Source organism: Bubalus bubalis, chromosome 3 (genome assembly GCF_019923935.1).
Source record: "Bubalus bubalis isolate 160015118507 breed Murrah chromosome 3, NDDB_SH_1, whole genome shotgun sequence".
NCBI lineage: Eukaryota > Metazoa > Chordata > Mammalia > Artiodactyla > Bovidae > Bubalus > Bubalus bubalis.
The window spans coordinates 110045096-110064443 of NC_059159.1; the positions used below are offsets into that span (position 1 = coordinate 110045096).

The window sequence follows — 19348 nt, forward strand, 5'->3', positions numbered from 1 at the left end:
AATTCTGGTTAAGAATAAAATGAATGAAAAAATAAATCACATTTTTAACCACATTCTTTTCTTCTTTATTTTTTACTATAATTAATTCTCCATCCTTTCCTGGTCCTTCCTGGAACTCAGGCAAATATGATTCTTCTTGCTCCCATGGGAATGAGAAATCCCACAGCAAAGAAGCCAGTATTCCATTAAAATAAGCCAGAAAAATCTCTCTAATCTTTATCCCTCTTAAGCCCTTTGTCTTGTCAATTGATGAGAATCTTTTTGAAGCTGTTTTTTTTTTTTTTTTTTTTAAGAATCATAGCATTCTTTAACAATGATGATTCAAAGTCTGAAGAGTAATAAAGAAATGTGCTACAAGAAACTCCCACTACAGAAGGCTTATTAAATGGCAGAAACCAGAAGACTCCAAGGGCTCAAGAAATTGAAAAGCAGGAGCCACAAACACACACTTGATGGGTAAACTAGCCAGAGTTCTGCAAAGGTACTCCATCACCAAACTGGTCCTTCCCCAGGAAAAACCCATCTTACAAATAAGAGAATCCAGCAGCATATCAGAAGTGAGGTTTCTTTCTTGCCTTTGAGACTATCAGAGCCAAGTCTGCCTTGGAGAATACCTTGCTTTTCCTCTAATTCTCCTCTTCATGCTCCAATTATCCTTTTCCTTTATTCTTTTATCTCCCTCAACATTTATTATTAAATATGACCACGTAATTGTCTAAAATATGGAAACAAAATTCTGCTCTCTTCAAAATTCTGGGCAACTGGTACCTTCATTCTGCAATCTTCTATCCATCCAAAATATCACTATTAAAATCATCTTTGCAACTTAAGAGCCCTGCTCTTCAAATAATACTAATTGCAGCAAGCACTTCACTATGTGCCAGGCCATGGGTGAAATGTATTATCAGTACTCATGCATTCTATCTTCACAACAGCCACATATGAAAGAAACTAATATTATCCTCACTGTGCAGAGGCACAGAGCAGCTAATTAACTTACACATCTCGTATTTAAGAAAATAACAGAGCCAGGATTCAAAGCCATGTGGTCTAGTTCCAGCATCTATTTTCTGAACAGTATACCTCCCAAAGTATTCCATCCTCTTATACTTGGCATCCAGTTAATAAATGCACACTAGCTTAATGTTTTCAAAGAAGTGTTTCCCAATCTATAGCATCTCCTTCATATTTTCACAGATATATTATGATTTGCAGAATTTCCTTGAATTCCTTCCTTGTCCACTCATTTCCAATTCCCAACTCTGTTTCTGAGAATATATTACTTTCCATGTGACCTACTGATATTCTGCCTCACAAGTTAGATTCCCTAATTTAGAGATAAATAGAGATAATAACCCTGAAGGGCTTCCCAGGTAGCACTCATGGTAAAGAACCCACCTGCCAATACAGGAGCTGTAAGAGACACGGGTTCAATCCCTGGGTTGGGAAGATCCCCTGAAGGAGAGAATGGCAACCCACTCCAATATTCTTGCCTGGAGAATCCCATGGACAGAGGAGCCTGATGGGCTACAGTCCATAGGGTCACAAAGAGTTGGACACAACTGAAGCAACTTAGCACCTAAAAGCAAAGAATAAAATGCCTTCTCAGGGGGCACAGCTGTAGCACAGCCAGAAAACCTGGCCTAAGACTCAGGAAATATGGTTTCTCACCCCAAATATCTACTAACCATATTTAACCAAGTGCAAATTAATCCTACTTCTCTTGGGCTCACTTTTCCACTTTTAAATTGGTTTGTAGTGGGGGACCTTTAAATAAAATTCTATGAGTCTATGATTTCTAATGAAATTTTTCTTTTTTTTAACCGCTTTAAAAAAAAAAAAGAAAATCATGCTTTGAGAAGTATCCATCAGCCAGAAGACCTGAAGTGTACTCCTCACAGAAACAGTGCTGTCAGGAGCTGGGGAAGCGGGGATCAGGTATCACAATGCATTCTGGCCTACCTGGGCATAGCTCCCACTGCACACCACTGCATTCCATTTGGTCACGTTTATACAGCTTGGATGGCGGATCAGGTAGTTGTCCATTCTTCCCACATAAGCATCCTTGTATCCCGTCACAGAGCCATCAATGTCGTGGAATATGGAGTTCTTATCACCATCTAGCTCACAGTCTTCAAACCAGGGACCAGGCTTTCCAAAGAATACATTAAGAGAGACCTAACAGCGATGAAAAGCAAGGACATCCTACAATGAGGGCTGCTGCCACGGTACCCAGTGTCCCCTGCAAGAACCCAACTTCATATTCATTACAATTCATTACAAAACCTTAAAGACTATGCAGTTCTGAGACACAGCACAGTTGTCAACCAACATTTTTGATTAATTATGACATGAACAGAAAAAAAAAGCTTCCTGAAGCCTTAGTTTCTGCAGCAAGCTTTCAACTTCATCTTTGATGTTTTCCCTTTTTTCAACTTGATTACCTGTTCCCCAGATAAAACGAATTCATGGTAACAGAAACCAGAATAGTTGTGGAAAGAGGAACTATGTAGTCAAGGTATTTGTTAAAACTTAAAAACTTTTCACTTAAGATCTCCGCATGTCCCTGTATGCAAATTATACCTCAATTAAATTAAAATACATTACAAGTTCGATCTCCTGAGCTAATCATTTCATTTTACTTCAAATGTTTTAGTTAACTTATAAATGACTCCTGTCACCAAAAAATAAGTACAGTTCCAAACTGAAACAGTCTAAATGTTGTCTTGGTATGGTTGCCTGACCACTGGACTCATTAGAACCTGTGGAAAGGTGTCTGTTCTTTTTTTCTCTCCTCAACAAGTCCAGCTCAGTAATTTTCATGTCAGGTAACATTAATTCAATACCTTTATCAAACACATAGTACATAACTAGCTACAAAGCAGGCTACAGGTTACATAATTTATAATCTTTCAGTGCGCTAAGTTGCTTCAGTTGTATCTGACTCTTTGCGACCCCATGGACTGTAGCCCACCAGGCTAATGTTATTCAACCCATGCAAATACACCTTATGATGCTTTTATGCACTCATTGTCCTGGCAAGTTTTAAAATCAACTGAACATCTAAATGATAAGCAACTCAATGGAAAGTCAGTGATGTGTGGGACAAATGGTTCTAAGTTCTTAGTTCTAGACTCTTTTCTCTCTTTACTTATACCTCCCATGGTTAAATCTTAAAGTCTAGGACATATTCTCCATCTTTTTTAGGAAGAACAAATTTGCGGAACATACCCTTCACAAATGGTTCCAGAGCATCAGCACCTAGAAAATTCCAGGCTGATGAAACACTGGCCTTAAACAGCATGGATTCTCTTAGGCTGCGAGAACTCTAACTGCAACAAATGCAACATCTAAAAACTGATTTTTAAGTATGACCATGTCAATGATCACTAAACTCAATGTATGGAGAGAACGTCCAGGCTGTAAGTGAGCTGCCAACCTCCACAATGGAGAGGCAATCCAAGACCCACCCTATTTACATCCAGCCCTGTCCACAGTGTAGCTCTTCCTCTTCCCCTGGAGTTATGCAGTCTAGATGAGAACCAGTCAATCATTTTGCCCCTGTGCCTCTGCTCCATGCCTCGTCTATTCACAAAAACCAGTATAGACTTTGATAAACTAACCTAAGTTCTCTTTTAAACTGGGGAACCACAGAGTTTGCCTATGGACATGAACGACAAAACTATGAGTCACTTTACAATTGTGGCTGCCTGTGGGAGCAGAAAGCAAGATGGTCTGAGACTCAATCTCTACACCATTGTCATCTTAGAAGTGGCAAGATGGGAAGAGGCTGGGGGTATATAATCAGATTGGCCTATGTATTGATGGTAAGGAAGGTACTGGTGAAGCTACTGAGGAAATGATTTCTATGGCCTGCTGCTGCTAAGTCGCTTCAGTCGTGTCCGACTCTGTGCGACCCCATAGATGGCAGCCCACCAGGCTCCCCTGTCCCTGGGATTCTCCAGGCAAGAACACTGGAGTGGGTTGCCATTTCCTTCTCCAATGCATGAAAGTGAAAAGTGAAAGTGAAGTCACTCAGTCGTGTCCGACTCTTGGCGACCCCATGAACTGCAGCCTACCAGGCTCCTCCATCCATGGATTTTTCAGGCAAGAGTATTGGAGTGGGGTGCCATTGCCTTCTCTGGTTCTGTGGCCTACTATATTGTAAACAATTATTTCTAAGTCTTTTTTGCAATCTTCATAAAAATATTCCAATAGTTTATATCAGAAATAACCCAATTTGTTTCCTATCACCCCAGTATTTCTCTTCTTTCCCAATCTTTTGTTCCCCAGCTCCCCAGAAGAATAGATCTCAGAAAAGTAAAATACCAGGTAAAACCCAAATCTCTTTATGGATTATTATACTGAATTCCCCAAAATCATACGTCCTCTTATTCCTATGAAATTCTACAATTCCCACCAGTGATCATCACATTAAGTCATTCTCCCTTTGTTGATATCAAAAATACCCTAGGTCACAAAAATACTCTAGGTCACATGGGACTTCTGTTCTCACCCTAAACTCAGCAGGACAGAGTACCTGAAATCAGGAGTTACTCTTGCATAGCATTCACCTCCTAAGCCTAAAAACTCAGTGCAAATCCCATCTTTGTGTTTCTTTCTCTGGAAATGTGCCGTCCCTCCACTTGGTACCATAGTCACTGTATAGGAACCATAAGAACGTACTTACATGTGGACCAAACTTCACGAAGGAGATGCTATTTCTAGGGGTTATCTGCCAGGAATTCTTCATGAGGAAGCCAACAGCACTGGTATATCTATCTAAAGTTGGCACATATTTTTTGAAAGTGCACCTGGTGAGATGAATGGGCCCATCATAGATCTGAAAGCCTCTAATTGGAAATGTCCTGTTGAAATACAAAATTTTGTTTAATGCATATGGGCCCATCTGTTTAACAGCATTTCACTTACATATTTGTTTCATAAATACTGTTAAATATCCTATATACACTAAGTACAATTCTAGGATACAGTACTAATGAAGCAAGATCTCTAATCTAATGAAACCTATACTGCAATGAGAAAGGCAAACAAAAACATAATAGGTAATTTCAGATAAGAGCATAAGAAAACAAAAGACATAGGAATAGAATAGACTTGAGTAGGACAGAGATGCTATTTAGGATACAGTGAAGGCCTCTCCAAGAGGTGACTTTGCTTTCTTGAATCAACTCAGTTAAGATCTTTTCTTTGATAAATCATACCATTTAGCTTTAATTCCGAAATCTCTAGCACAAGAAGACAAATCTGTGCTTAATCAGAGACCTCCTTTCAAGCCACTAAATGACAGTAATAAGGAGAAATGATATACTTAAAAGTACAAGTCTGCAAGGCTTACTATAGCTAGATTGAGAAATTCATTTTATTCATTTTACTCCTTTCTGTCCAAACATAAGCTCCTTAACTTACTAATCATATGTTATTAACCATAATTAATGTAAAAAACCCATAATATTCTGGATCCCTTAGGTTTTTTCCCCTATTAAGTTTTTTAATGGCATTGCAGAGGACTTCTATAGCAACTAATTAGTTTACGACTTGGCAGTGTTTTGCAATAAAAAATCATATACACTACCAAGAAAGTCAAATAATCTGGTTAAAAATCTATGCCCATCTTTGTGTATCCAAGAATATATAGCAAAATGGTCCTCTGCCATAGAAAAGGCTGCAAAGATACAGTAAAATAAAAATTAGGCCCATTGACCAACCAGCAATCTGTTTAAAAAATTCCTCGCTAGCACAGAAGCAACAGCATTTTGAAGTAAAACTGGAGGCCAATGTAAAATAAAAATAATGAAATTGAATTGCCCACCATTTTACTGCAGCCCATACCCAACTAATACAGCTTTTTTTTTCCCTTTAATTTACATATTAGAAGAGGCAGCTTTGGCTTAATTGTGAAGAGCAGAGCCAAACTAGCCAAACTGAAGCCAAACTAACAGGTTTTGAGTCCCATATTAGCTACTTTTAGTAAGTTACTCATTTATAAAGCAGGACGATGACAACACCTACCTCACCAGGCTTACAAGGATTAACTGAATAATAAAATATTCAGAACAGGGCCTGATGCATAATAAACATTTAATAAATGTTAACTATTAAAAATCCATGAAGTTCCTTTCCTAGTGGCTTCCACAGTCTGACTAAAAGAAGTTCTACACGTAGTGTACATGTAGTAAAGATGTTTAGTATTTCCCAACGATAAGCACAGGATAGGGCCAAGGATAGGCTGCCCTTTGCTAGAAGCTAGTTAAGCCCTTCAGCCAATATTCACCACCTGTCCCTTAAAGTCACCTGCCTGTTTGCCTTACCCCGCTGACCTGTCCTAGCCCAATATCCAGACACAGTGGATAGCTTTAAGGGGACTGATGCTTAATGAAATCTGACATTAGCTCTGATGTAAGGACTTTAGAACACTAATTTTTCTCTACCTGGTTTTCTTATGAGTAAAATGACGACAACTCTAAACCGTGTCTCAAAGCTGAGGTACAGATTAATTAGGTAATAGTTTCCCAAAAGTTCTGAAGAATCTTTACAGTGCTAAGTACTAGTTTAATGACTGTGATTATTTTGACAGAAAACATGCCAAAAGTCTACCCCATACCCTTTCAACATCTGAAACTTTGTTAATTATATAGCTAGTTAGGTTTTGAGTCAGCTTTGGCATCTATCAACTGATTTTCTAGGACTCTTTTCAATAAGTAATTTCTTTTTTCCAGTGGCTATTTCTTAAAACTAACATCACCATATTAAGGAAAAACTGATTTGATGTCCATAGTTTATGGTTTGGTGACTTTCTGTGGCTCAAGGAAGGAAAAAAAAAAAAAAAAAAAACTACCAGCTTACATAAGACTTTATCCAAAAAGGATAAACAGGATAGTTTCCTTCATTATAAAACTGATGTGGTGGTTTAGTTGCTACGTCATGTCCGACTCTTGCGACCCCGTGGACTATAGCCGGTCAGGCTTCTCTGTCCAAGGAATTTCCAGGGAAGAAATACTGGAGTGGGTAGCTACTCCCTTCTTCAGGGGATCTTCCTGATCCAGGGATCAAACCCAGGGCTTTCACATTGCAGGTGGATTCTTTACCACTGAGGGAAGCCCCATAAAATTGATAATGACATCTATATATAATGTTTAACAGTTAATGCTCCAGAATCCCAGAGGATAATACATACAATAGAAATAGCAATAATAACATGAATCATTTTAATAATAATAAATATGGTGGGAAAAGTGTTACAGTGGGAATCCATTCAGGATTATTATGGAAACTTTTTTAAGGGTTAGAGCTTCATTTATTGTTTAAAGGTAACATTCCTCTGATAAAGCAATGCTCACCTGTTCCTAGGTAATGTCCGAGGCTTCAGGTCTATCCCTCCAGTGCCTACATACTTGTTCTGACCACCCTGAAAGCCGTAATTCCTGCTCTCCCCAACAAAGAGAGATTCAGATACCTCTTGGCTAGAACCTTCATCGCTTGGGAAGCTTCCATCACTGTTAAAATAAGAACAATCATTAATCACACAGGAAGGCAAGCTATAACTTTAAAAACCTAAACATTTTCAAAGTAGCCAGCAGCTTCTTAAATACATATTAGCGAGTCATCAAAAGGTGCCTCTAAATTGTGAGTATACCTCTTATAAATTAATATGTGGTTTGGAAATTAGACTTAAACAAATGAGATTTAATTTAGCAGGAACAACTAATTATTTTAGTCTCAAGCAACAATATTGCAAATGAGGAGAATAAACTTGCCCTGAATACAAGGAGATGACAAACATGTTTAAGATGGGCATGAGAGTAACTGTTATCTGGGGGAAAATATGTAACATAAAAAGTTCAGTTCTTAAGGACCATTGTGAAAAGAGACCAACTTTTAAGAAAGAAAATATTTAATCTGCTGCCAATTTTTACTCCCTTCCTCTTTATTCCCCTACTTTTTAAGATCTTTAATCAAAAGCTCAAGGGTTTTCTTCTAAGCAAAAAATATGATGGGCCTATCCTTCTGTGCAATTCCAGCTAGAGCAACCTACTTTGGTGTGAATTCAATTAATCAATAAAAATGTATTTTTGGCCCTCTAGTGGCATCAAGAAGTAAGTGCTATTTTTTTAATGTTAATAAATGATACAGCATTCCTGTGCTATCCATAAAAAAAAAAATCAAGGTTTATTTTACCTTACAACTTTAAAATAAACAGATAAATATTTTTTAAGTAATTACAAACCTGGCAAAGGTCAGTCCTATTCCATTGTCTGCAAATCTAAAGAGAATGAAGGAACATTTTAATTTATCACATCATGTAAGAAGTAATTCTCTCAATATTTAATTATCATAAAATCCAAGAAGTTCCAATAATATTTATTCTCCAAGACCACACAAAAATTTCACTTTCCAATAACTAAAAGCATAGTCTCCACGGTAAAGGCACCTGGTTTGAATCTCAGCTTTGCCAATTACTAGCTGTGTGACCTTGGGCAAGTTACTTGTGTGTTCCTCAGTTTTCTCACCTAAAGGCTGAAATAACACTATAAGCTTCCTCATAGGATACCTGAGCATTAAAATGCTAATTCATTTCAACTATTTAGAACAGTGTCTGGCACAGAGTAAAGAGCACATGAAAAGTGAAAGTGTTAGCCACTCAGTCGTGTCCGACTCTTTGCAACCTCATGGACTATAGCCCACCAGGCTCCTCTGTCCATGGAATTTTCCAGGCAAGAATACTGAAGTGGGTAGACATCCTTTCTCCAGGGGATCTTCCCAATCCAGGGGTCAAACCCAGGTCTCCTGCATTACAGGCAGATTCTTTACCATCTGAGCCACCAGAGAAGCCCAAAGAGAATATGTGTTAAAAACCTATATTTACAATTTTTATCATTAGGTTGGCTCCCATATCTGTGTGTTCTGTATCCACAGATTCAACCAACTGTGGATAAGAAATATTTTTTTAAATTCCAGAAAACTCCAAAAAGCAAAATTTTTTCCAGTGCTGGGAACTATTTACATAGCATTTACATTGTATTTACAACTATTTAGGTAGCATTTACAGTCTTGAGTATAATAAGTACTCTAGAGATGATTTAAAGTGTACAGAAGGATGTGTATAGGTTCTATGAAAATACTGAATACTATGACATTTTATATAAGGATCTTGAGCATCAAGATTTTAGTACCCATTGGGTCCTGAAACTGATCCCCCATGAATACCAAGGAATGACTAATTTTTATCAATTAGATCATAGTATTCTCTTCAAAACTTTTCAATATTAACTCCAAATTATTTCTACAGATTTTATACAGTGTCAGTTTTTTCATGATAAATGTCAAGCAACTAATATCAGTATCAGCCAGAAAAAAACATTTTTCTAAACTCCTGAACACCAAATCTTAGCTCGACATACCTCAGGCTTCTCCTAAAAGTATAGAAATGGAAAAGAAGTGAGAGGCTTACTGCCTCAAGTCATGTTAAAACATAAGTCAACAGACTTATTAAGGTGGAATTCAACTTCTGTTTTGAATGGCAGTGGAAGAACATCATGAAACTGAGTTTCCAAGAGGAAGGAAAAAAGTGAAGGTAGTTTCGAAATCTTTATTTAGTTCTCTGACATAGACCATGTTTGTTATATAAAGTCCCAGTTTCTGTTTAATCTCATCAAAAAGCTCTCATGTCACCAGACAAGTTCAGTTCCAATAACAGCAGCAGAATGAGACGATTCCAAACATTTGCAGTCAGTTACCATACTTCCTCAGAGCTTGTCCTGTCTATTAGTAATGATACTATGACTCCAGAAACCACCACTGTACTTTCGGTCTACTGAGTTTTTAAAAATAGCCTTAAAATAAATACATCAGTGTCATCAGATAATAACTTCATAGAGAATACCCACGCTGAATTCTGAACAACAATGTCTCCTCCTCTAACCCAAGCTCCGTTGTCATTATTTTTAAAAGCAATGAGCCTGTCAATTAAAGCAGCAACACGTGGCTTTTCAGGGTCTCCATCCTGATGAGGCCGAAACCTTAGGGTTGGGAGAGAAAAAAAAGACACTTTTAAAGAGTAATGAAAAGGCAATGGGAATCAGCTATTTAAAATTATAAGCTTAAGTGTCAAAAAATAAGATTCAAGATTCTGTCTTGACCAAAACAAGACAAAAAAACCAAGACACAACTTAATATCTGCATTTAAAATACTGAAAAAAAAATCACAAATTTGCAGAAAACTGATTTCATATTTCAGTTTGTTTTTCATCAATTTATCTTATAGAGTGGACATTACAGAACATTCCAAGCGCTAAAAGCATTTCAAAAATAAACAAAAACCTCAAACTAAGAAATACAGCATGTTTTCACAAATTTTTAAGTTACATGACATTAAAATAAACTTACTGAGTAAATTAATCATATATTCCAACATACATATCTGTGAACCAGAGTATTATTTGAGTTGTGTACTGGTGAAATGTTTTAGATATAGAGGGAAATCTGAGTTCAATGTCTCTAAAATGCCTAAATTTAAAAGAGATTATATTTAAAGAATATTACTCAGCCATAAAAAAAGAAATTTTGCTATCTGTGATGCGGATGGACCTAGAAGGTATTCTGCTTAGTGAAATATGTCAGACAAAGAAAGACAAATAAATGCTCCACATTATCACTTATATGCGTAATCTCAAAAATAAAATGAATGTAACAAAAAAGAAAGAGATTCACAGATACAGAGAACAAAGGAATAGTTATCAGAGTAGTTACCAGTGTGGAGAGAAGGGAGGAGGGAGCAGATAGTGGTATGGGATTAAGAGATATAAACTACTATGTATAAAATAAACAGGGCTTCCCAAGTGGTGCTAGTGGTAAAGAACCCACATTGCCAATGCAGGTGACACAAGCAACACAGGTTCGATCCCTGGGTGGGGAAATCCTCTGGAGGAGGAAATGGTAACCCAAGCAACAAGCATATACCATACAGCACAGGGAAATTAAGCCATTATTTATAATAACTTTAAATGAAGTATAATCCATAAAAACACTGAATCATTGTTGTACATTTGACACTGCTGCTGCTGCTAAGTCACTTCAGTCGTGTCCAACTCTGTGTGACCCCATAGACGGCAGCCCACCAGGCTCCCCCGTCCCTGGGATTCTCCAGGCAAGAACACTGGAGTGGGTTGCCATTTCCTTCTCCAATGCATGCAAGTGAAAAAGTGAAAGTGAAGTCGTTCAGTCGTCTCTGACTCTTAGCGACCCCATGGACTATAGCCTACCAGGCTCCTCCGCCCATGGGATTTTCCAGGCCAGAGTACTGGAGTGGGTTGCCATTGCCTTCTCCAACATTTGACACTACTATACTGTAAATCTATTATTATAAAAATATAAAAAGTAAAATAGCAGCAGTTTAAAAAGTAGACTGTATTTCATCGACTTATTAGTTATAAAGACTTAATTTTACTTTTTCTTTCTCTTCCTAAAACATTTACAAGGATGTTAATGAAAAGACCAAGGAAAAAAAACTGGTATCAAAAACTGTTAAGTGTAACAGCTCAAATAATGCCAGAAGGCCTCCTAACTTAAAATAAGATCACTTCCATCATAATCTTACAAAGCTGGGGAGGTGGAGAGAGAAAAACTAGAAAGTTTTACAAAAACCCATTCAGCAAGTTGAGATGCTTCAACCATATAACCATGAAGTATTATTCGCACAAATGCTATTTTGAAAGTTGCTGGGACATGGTATGGGACATACCCACCAAAGACGTATGTTACAATGGGAGAAGCAGCTATGCAGAAAAAGCGGCAAGTGCAAAGGCATGAGCGAGCTTGGCATGTTCAAGAACAACAAGCAGGTTGGCTGGTAAGTACAAAGCAAGAGGAAGAGGACAGAGAGGAAGGCATGTTTCAGGCAAGGATGTGGTTCTTTAGTCTAAATGCAATGGGAAAAGTAGAATGGCGGTGCCAGGGGCTGGAGGGAGGAGGAAATGGGGAGGTGATGGTCAAAGGTATAAAAGCTTTAGTTTTATAAGATAAATCCTAGACAGCTAGTCTATAGGTCTTTTGACAAAAAAACTAATTTTTTACTTCATAAAAAATGTCCATAAAGGAGACAGAAGGAAACTTTGCCCTTGATGGTTCATAGGGGTGTACTTATTTCCAGACTTACTGAGTTCTTGACACTATATATGCACAGCTTTTTACATGTCAATCATACCTGAATAAAGTAGGTAGATCAATAAGTGTGATGGAAAGTTGTCAGAAACATGGAGTCAGAGCAATGATATAACCGAATTTCACTTTTTAACTGGTCACTAGCTGCTATTTGGTGACAGGATCATGGAAAACAGATAATAAGGACAGCACTCTAGAAAGCACTCCTCAAGATTGTGTATGTGACCCCTTACACTAAATAGCTCTGACCTAAGGGGTAAAAAGACTGAGCCGTCGCCCACTCTTCTGGCATTGTAGCTGCTGCAAAACAGATCTGCGGTCATTACATAATATCAAGCAGATGGAAGAGTTCTGGAAAGGAAACTACACAATGTTCTAAAAGAAAGCCAAAAAAAAATACAATAAAGCAACATCTAATTTTCTGCTGTAGCCATCTCATTTTTTATGAAATTCCTATCCATATAAATCGTTGACCACTTGCTTAAATAGCCTTTATTTTTCATCCTCCTTTCCACTTAGTCTGTAGAAAATGCAGCTAATTTTCCATCCCCTTCAACTTATGAGCCTTCAGCACACTTCCCGACTCTCACTTATCTTCTGCTTTAAATGTACTAGTCAGTTTTCATGTTCTTTTACTCTCTTAGATGAAATTTCCCTGTCTTAACCTGAGAGCTTTCTGGAGTTAAAATATTCTTATCTTTGGATTCCTGTAGTTTCACATCTTGAAGATATAAGGAAAGACTCATCTGATTAACTATTAAGTCAGCTTCCCCTTTGATGAACACATTAAATACCTTCTGAATCCCATGAACTGGATGTTTAATTCATGGGCTGACTTATTACTCATTTGTGTTTGAGTTTCATCATTTTTAGTCATGTCTGGACTGCATGAATGCATGTGTGCATATATTATTCATCAGTTTATACAAAATTAAATGTATATACTAGCTGCCAAATGTCTTGTTACTCTTCTACAATCAGTTCTTTTCAATAACAACTTCCAAATGGAGTCTAACTCCTTACCAACCTGTATGCTTTATAAACTAGTGAGAAAAGTATAGAGAGCACAGAAAAGATCATCATTATCATGATATCAGACATGCATACACAGGGTAAGGAGCTTCTTAGGGCATTATGAGTAGGTTTGTTTTATTGTCAAGTATAATGAAAACATCAACAGATTCTGAAATATATTTTCTTCATTCAACCCTTCATATACACACATATAATTTTTAAGGCAGATAAGAGAGTCGATTGTGTTTTATGTAAAGATTTTTTGGTTAATACTATTAATACCTTAGCAAAGCACACATTACTAGTTCTACCAGTTATAACAAACTCTCAAAAAACAGTAGTAATCTTCTAGCAAGATTCCTTTGTTTTGTCAGTTAATATTCTCTTTTTGGTTCATAATTTATTGCCATCTATATGCTCCTTTTTCATCTCAAGTTTATCTCCTCTTTTCCTATGTCATATCTTGCTCAGCTATTAAGTGTCTACCACTCTGTTTTATTTAAACAATGCTCACAATTTCTCCACTTCTCAAACATCATCTGAGCATTGCTTTAATATTTTTCAGGCTTAACTTGATCTTTCATAATGAGTAGTTTTACTAACTTATTTCCCCAGTTTTACTATGTCACAAGGATTCTGCTTCACTGACCTAAAGCGTGGCTCCTACTTTATTCCCTTGTGAACCACACCTGGCATCCTTTTCTTTAAGTGCCACCCCTGGTGGCTCAAATGGTAAAGAATTTGCCTGCATTGCAAGAAACCTGGGTTCAGTCCCTGGGTTGGGAAGATCCTCTGGAGAAGGGAATGACAATCCACTTCAGTATTCTTGCTTGGAGAATTCCATGGACACGGGAGCCTGGCGGGCTACAGTCCATGGGGTTACAAAAAGTCGGACATGACTGAGTGACTAACACATTCAGGTTTTCTCTTTTATTACTGTGTCACAGTGATTCTGCTTCACCTACCTACAGAGTGGCTCCTACTTTATTCCTTTGTGAACAACAGCACCTGGCATCCTTCTATAAATGACTGCAAACAGAGTCTATTAAACCTAGTTCCTTTTCAAATCCTTTAGTTGGTCAATCCATCTGAAGTATAGAAAAATAACTACACACAGCTTTTACTGAATATGACCTAAATTGCCATCTTTTCCAGAAAATTTTGTTTCCATGGGAGACATTTTATTTATTTTGGCTCATATCATGCTCATGCTCAATCATTCAGTTATGTCTGACTCTTGCAACCCCATGGACTGTAGCCCACCAGGCTCATCTGTCCATGGGATTTCCCAGGAAAGAATACTGGAGTAGGTTGCCATTTCCTCTTCCAAGGGATCTTTCTGACTCAGGGATAGAACCCATGTCTCCTACGTCTCCTGCGTTGACAGGCAGATTCTTTACCACTGAGCCACCTGGAAAATGACTGGGATATAGATTAGCATTTCAACAAAGTTTTTTTTTTTTTTTTTAAACATGCAGTATATGAGCCAAAATAAATTAAATGTCTCCAACAGAAACAAAATTTCCCAGAAAAAATGGCAACTTAAGGTCATACACAGTTTCTACTGAATATGACCTTAAGATGCCATCTTCCGGAAAATTTTGTTTCCATTGGAGACATCTTATTTATTTTGGCTCATTTACAGGATGCTCAAAAAAAAAGAAAAACTTTGTTGAAATGCTGATCCATATTCCAATTACATTTTGTGGTTATAAAGGAGAGTAACAAAGAGCCCAGCTATGATGTGAATCTGAGACAACAAACAACTAAACCTGAACTAGCTTGATTGAGTTTGAGGCTTTTCCCTTTGAAATAGATTTAATGCAACATTCCATTTTGACCACTAACAATAAATTACATATTCCTTGGTTTTCAGGGATTATAGTAAAACATCTTCGCTTGTTTTCCGATGAATCATATTCTACTGTAGGCCAAATTTGGACCCTTTTTCAACATATCTCTCTTCTTTTTATTTCTCTTTCTACAACTCTTTCTAACATCAATTTGCAACTGTCAAAAAGAGAAGAAGCATCAATTTCTTTGGCATCTCACTAAGATAAAAAGCCCAGCCACAGTACCTAGAACAGCAAAATAAATGTTTTTTTTCAAAACCCTCCTACAAACCTTGAAAACTTCAGTTTAACTATGTTACTGGAGAAGAGGGCAATGGCTCAACTCAGAAAGTTTTACTTTGGCAAGATACGGCTTGAGTGTGACTTAAAAGGACCAGTTCTACCTTGCACTGTTATCCAAACAGAGGTACTCCCTTGGGTCAGCAGCACTAGCATTGGTTGTTTTGACACCTTTGTCAATAAATAAGCCAGCCTGGAAAACATAATCATGGACTGAAATGAATATAAATCCCAAGTTATAATGACATACAGGATACATGAAAATAAGTTTTAGCTTATCACATCTACCAAAAAAGGAGGGAGAAGAGGTAAACAGCCAAACAAAAGTATTACAACTCAAACAGGGGTGGGATGGGGTGGGAGATGGGAGGGCAGTTCAAAAGGGAGTGGATATATGTATACCTATGGTTGATTCATGTTGAGGTTTGACAGAAAACAACAAAATTCTGGAAAGAAATTATCCTTCAATAAAAAAAAATAAATTAAAAAGGCAATAAATAAAAAAGAAAATATATTTTAAAAACTTCCAAACCAAGAATTTGAATATTTAGGACCTTGATCTCTCAGTTTGTAAAAAATGAGTAAATCAGAGTTTCACAAAAAAAAAAAAAAAAAAAAAAAATGGCTACTTTATTGTTGTGTTTTTTTAATAATTTTACGCATTTGGTCAAACCTTTCTTTAGTGCCCACCTTGGGGGTCACCAAGAATTATACGTCACCCAGAAAATCATGGTCTTTGCTGTTACTCCATAAATGAGGAGGAAGATATGCAATTAAATAAACAATTACAAAACAATATAGTAAGCATATAACGAAGGAAATAGATGATGCTTTGGCAGCACATAAGAAAGGCACCAAGATGAGACCTTCTATGAAGGCAGGAGAGAGAATTCAGGGAATGTCCTGAATTCGAAAGCTGATACTTGAAGGAACCAGCCACACAGAAGACCAGGTCAGAGACTGAAGGGCAGGGAGTAGGTGGGAAACATCTAAAGAACCCAGAGGAAAGCACTCCAGGGAATCACTTGTACAAAACCTCTGGGGATGAAAGAAAGCATGGCACATCTGAGGGGAAAAAAAATCTTAGATGGATTATCAGGAAATATATGGAGGGAGGAAAGGTAAGGAAGAAGACTAAAGAGAAGCAAATGCCAGATGATGCAGAGTCAGTATGCTTAAGAATCAAGACAACAGGATTTTAATAAAGGTTATGTAATCAACTGCATTTTAAGAAAGAATACTGTAGTCTCCAATTTAACAAATTTAAATTTAAAATCTAATAATCCACCCTTTATTCAGATCTAATATCTTATATTTTAAATTGATATAGTAGAATATTACATTTCCTCATGGTACATGATATTACAAAATTAATTAGAATGAGGTGTTTTTTTGTAATACCACCAATAATTTTAAAATTTTGAGGACTTCTATTTTGAAGTGCTGTTTTCAATTATTACCACTCTTAATCAACTATTCAGTTCATAAATATCACAATTCTGTGTAAAGTTTTTTCCTCTCTTAAGTCTTCATCAAGTGATTCTAAGTTCTTCAAATTATATCACAGTTAGGTTTTTAAAGGCGGATCCTCTGAGTTTCATAAAGGGAAACTATTAATTGAACTTTGATATGGATCACATCAGAGGAAAGAATATGGGTACTGTATCACATGATAAAAATATCAAGATGCCTCAAGAGTACAAAATGAACCAGATGTGTTTATCACCAAGGAGGTTGTGTCAAATACCATGAAAATTAGAGTTCCTAAATGGCCTTTCATCTATTTGACCTACATATCATTTTAAATTAGGTCAAATACTCTCAAACAATATTTCACTGTTTAACTATATTAAATGTCCAATAGGACATTCCATCAGCACTGAGAGAAGAGAGAAAATATGCTTTTTAAGCCCCAAAAGCATATAATACACTAATGTGTACGTCCTTAGAAACATGCAATGATATTAAAGATTGGAAGGAAAGTGAGCGGAAGGAAAGAGGATGAAGACTCATGGTTCAAGTCCATTATTATAATTATTCAGATTGCATGTACATGTGTGCCACAGCATTTATTTCTGTGTGTATATAAACAGAAAGCTGTCTATACATCCTGAATGGGGCAGGATTAAGAGTCAGCTTTTTTAATCACAAATTACTTTCTCTGATGACAAGTTCTAATTAGTATTAACATCTCTCAGTAGTCCATCCTTTATCCTGTAAATTATACATACTGATTGTTAAAACTTAGGAACCTACCTTAAAACTTGAATGGACCCTGTTGTTATAAAATATTCCCAATGGAGTGAGTTCTGGTTTTGCTAAGAGCTGCAATCCACTCGATTCCCCCGTAGGTTCCTTGTGGAATAAATACCATATTCCAGCATCCTATAATTAAAAGGGCAAGGTCATTAAAGGCATCCTTTTATAAAACCACTCTATGAAACACCCTCACGTAAACTAAGCATTTCACAAACAAGTTTAATCTTTTTAACATGAATTATTCATTGTTTCAGCTTCAGAGTTGACTCTAAAAAGTTGTGCACTCATGTAACCAACTCTCAAAGCAGTGTATCAGGTTTGATTTTTTTAAAAGCAAATTTACTTTTGCTTTTAAGATGGGACAAAAGATAGAACTGGCTGATACCAAAATTTTATTCAAAATAACTTTCCTATCATTAGCTTTAAAAAGTCATGCAGAATTAGAACCAAACAAGCCTCCCTTCCTTTCACATGACCAGGACAGGATAGCCTTTTAGCAATATGGGGTTTTTTTCCTATTTACCTCCAAACCTGATCAATAGATGAGTCATACCTATTAAACAACTATCCATCAACACACAGAGATCACTGACTTCTTTCAAACAACTCCAATGCCCTTCCTATCCTGAGGCAAATTTTTGCCAAAGAGAAAAAACCACCACATGCATGAATCAGGATGCTGTCTCAGTCTGGGTCCTGCCTGTTCAATCTCAGTGTTAAGAGTTTGAAATTTTCTGACACTCAAAATGGGATATAAAGTGAAATGAAATGCTCTTAATCTCTGTGACATTTTTTTACTTTACAATTTAATTAAAAATCAGCCCAATGTGAAGGACAACTACACATCAAGGAACACTGATTAAGCAGATTGCTAAAACTCAAATATATAGTCCAAAAGTACAGTATCGATTCAAATTTAGCAGACATTCATTTAGTGCCAGGTATACAATAGCCTATTCTCAAAGAATTCATAGTCTAATGGGAAACACAGAGACAACTAAAGTATAGCTAATAAGTACTATACTAGTTTTGACAAAGTCCTTTAGGAACATAGATGAATTGTGAAAAACATATCAGCAAAATGAAAGCAGTATTTGGCATTTTTCCATGATAAAACTTTACAGATAGGTCTCAGTAAAAACAAACTCCTCTGAAGAATGTGTCTGCCACCTCTATGCTTTTGGGCACAAAACAGACTCAGAGGGCTATGAAGAAGGCTCCACACCATAGCCTTATAAACTAAGGGCAGTGAACCCTCCCAAGACGCAGTAGAGTTTGGGGCTGAGGGATGGAAAAAGGGGGATAAGGAGGTAGCAGCTGTTTCCTGTTAAAACACTGTGGTGTCAAGACAGGTAAAGGGAGCTTTGTAAAAGGCAGTGGAAAGGTACAAGAAAAAAGGGTTTGATTTACTTTGGGAGGAAAACCCTTGCCAAAACATGAGCTTTACAGGAGCAGTTTTTCTAAAGAGAAAAAAAAGAACTCACAGAATGAAAAGGGAGAAGAACATATAAGAGATGGAAAAAGATAGACACCTGCTTTCTTCTTTTCTCAAATGAGCCCTCATAAGGATGTCTGGCAACCTCAACTTACATTTTTCATGGACTCTTTGCAATTTACTTTGATCTACAACCCATGATTTCTGAAAATAGCTGAAAGGAGTCTCTGCTCTGTGTTCATTTGTAATGTAATGTAGATCAGATGATCCTGGGGTAAGACTGCACATCAAATCCTTGGCCACCTCTACTCAAAATCTCATCTTCCAA

At 36.9% G+C, this 19348-nt stretch overlaps 1 protein-coding gene across 1 annotated transcript in view; it reads right to left on the reverse strand.

Moving 5' to 3' along the window:
- CEMIP2 (cell migration inducing hyaluronidase 2) overlaps positions 1-19348 on the reverse strand; it is an 81393-nt gene that overhangs the window by 20974 nt on the left and 41071 nt on the right. The window contains exons 11-17 of the mRNA XM_044939950.2: positions 17583-17711; positions 15431-15519; positions 9909-10040; positions 8249-8284; positions 7362-7517; positions 4691-4868; positions 1963-2178 (exon numbers count right to left, since the gene is read on the reverse strand). Coding sequence (XP_044795885.2) covers positions 1963-2178; positions 4691-4868; positions 7362-7517; positions 8249-8284; positions 9909-10040; positions 15431-15519; positions 17583-17711 — 936 coding nt within the window. The remainder of the gene's footprint in view (positions 1-1962; positions 2179-4690; positions 4869-7361; positions 7518-8248; positions 8285-9908; positions 10041-15430; positions 15520-17582; positions 17712-19348) is intronic.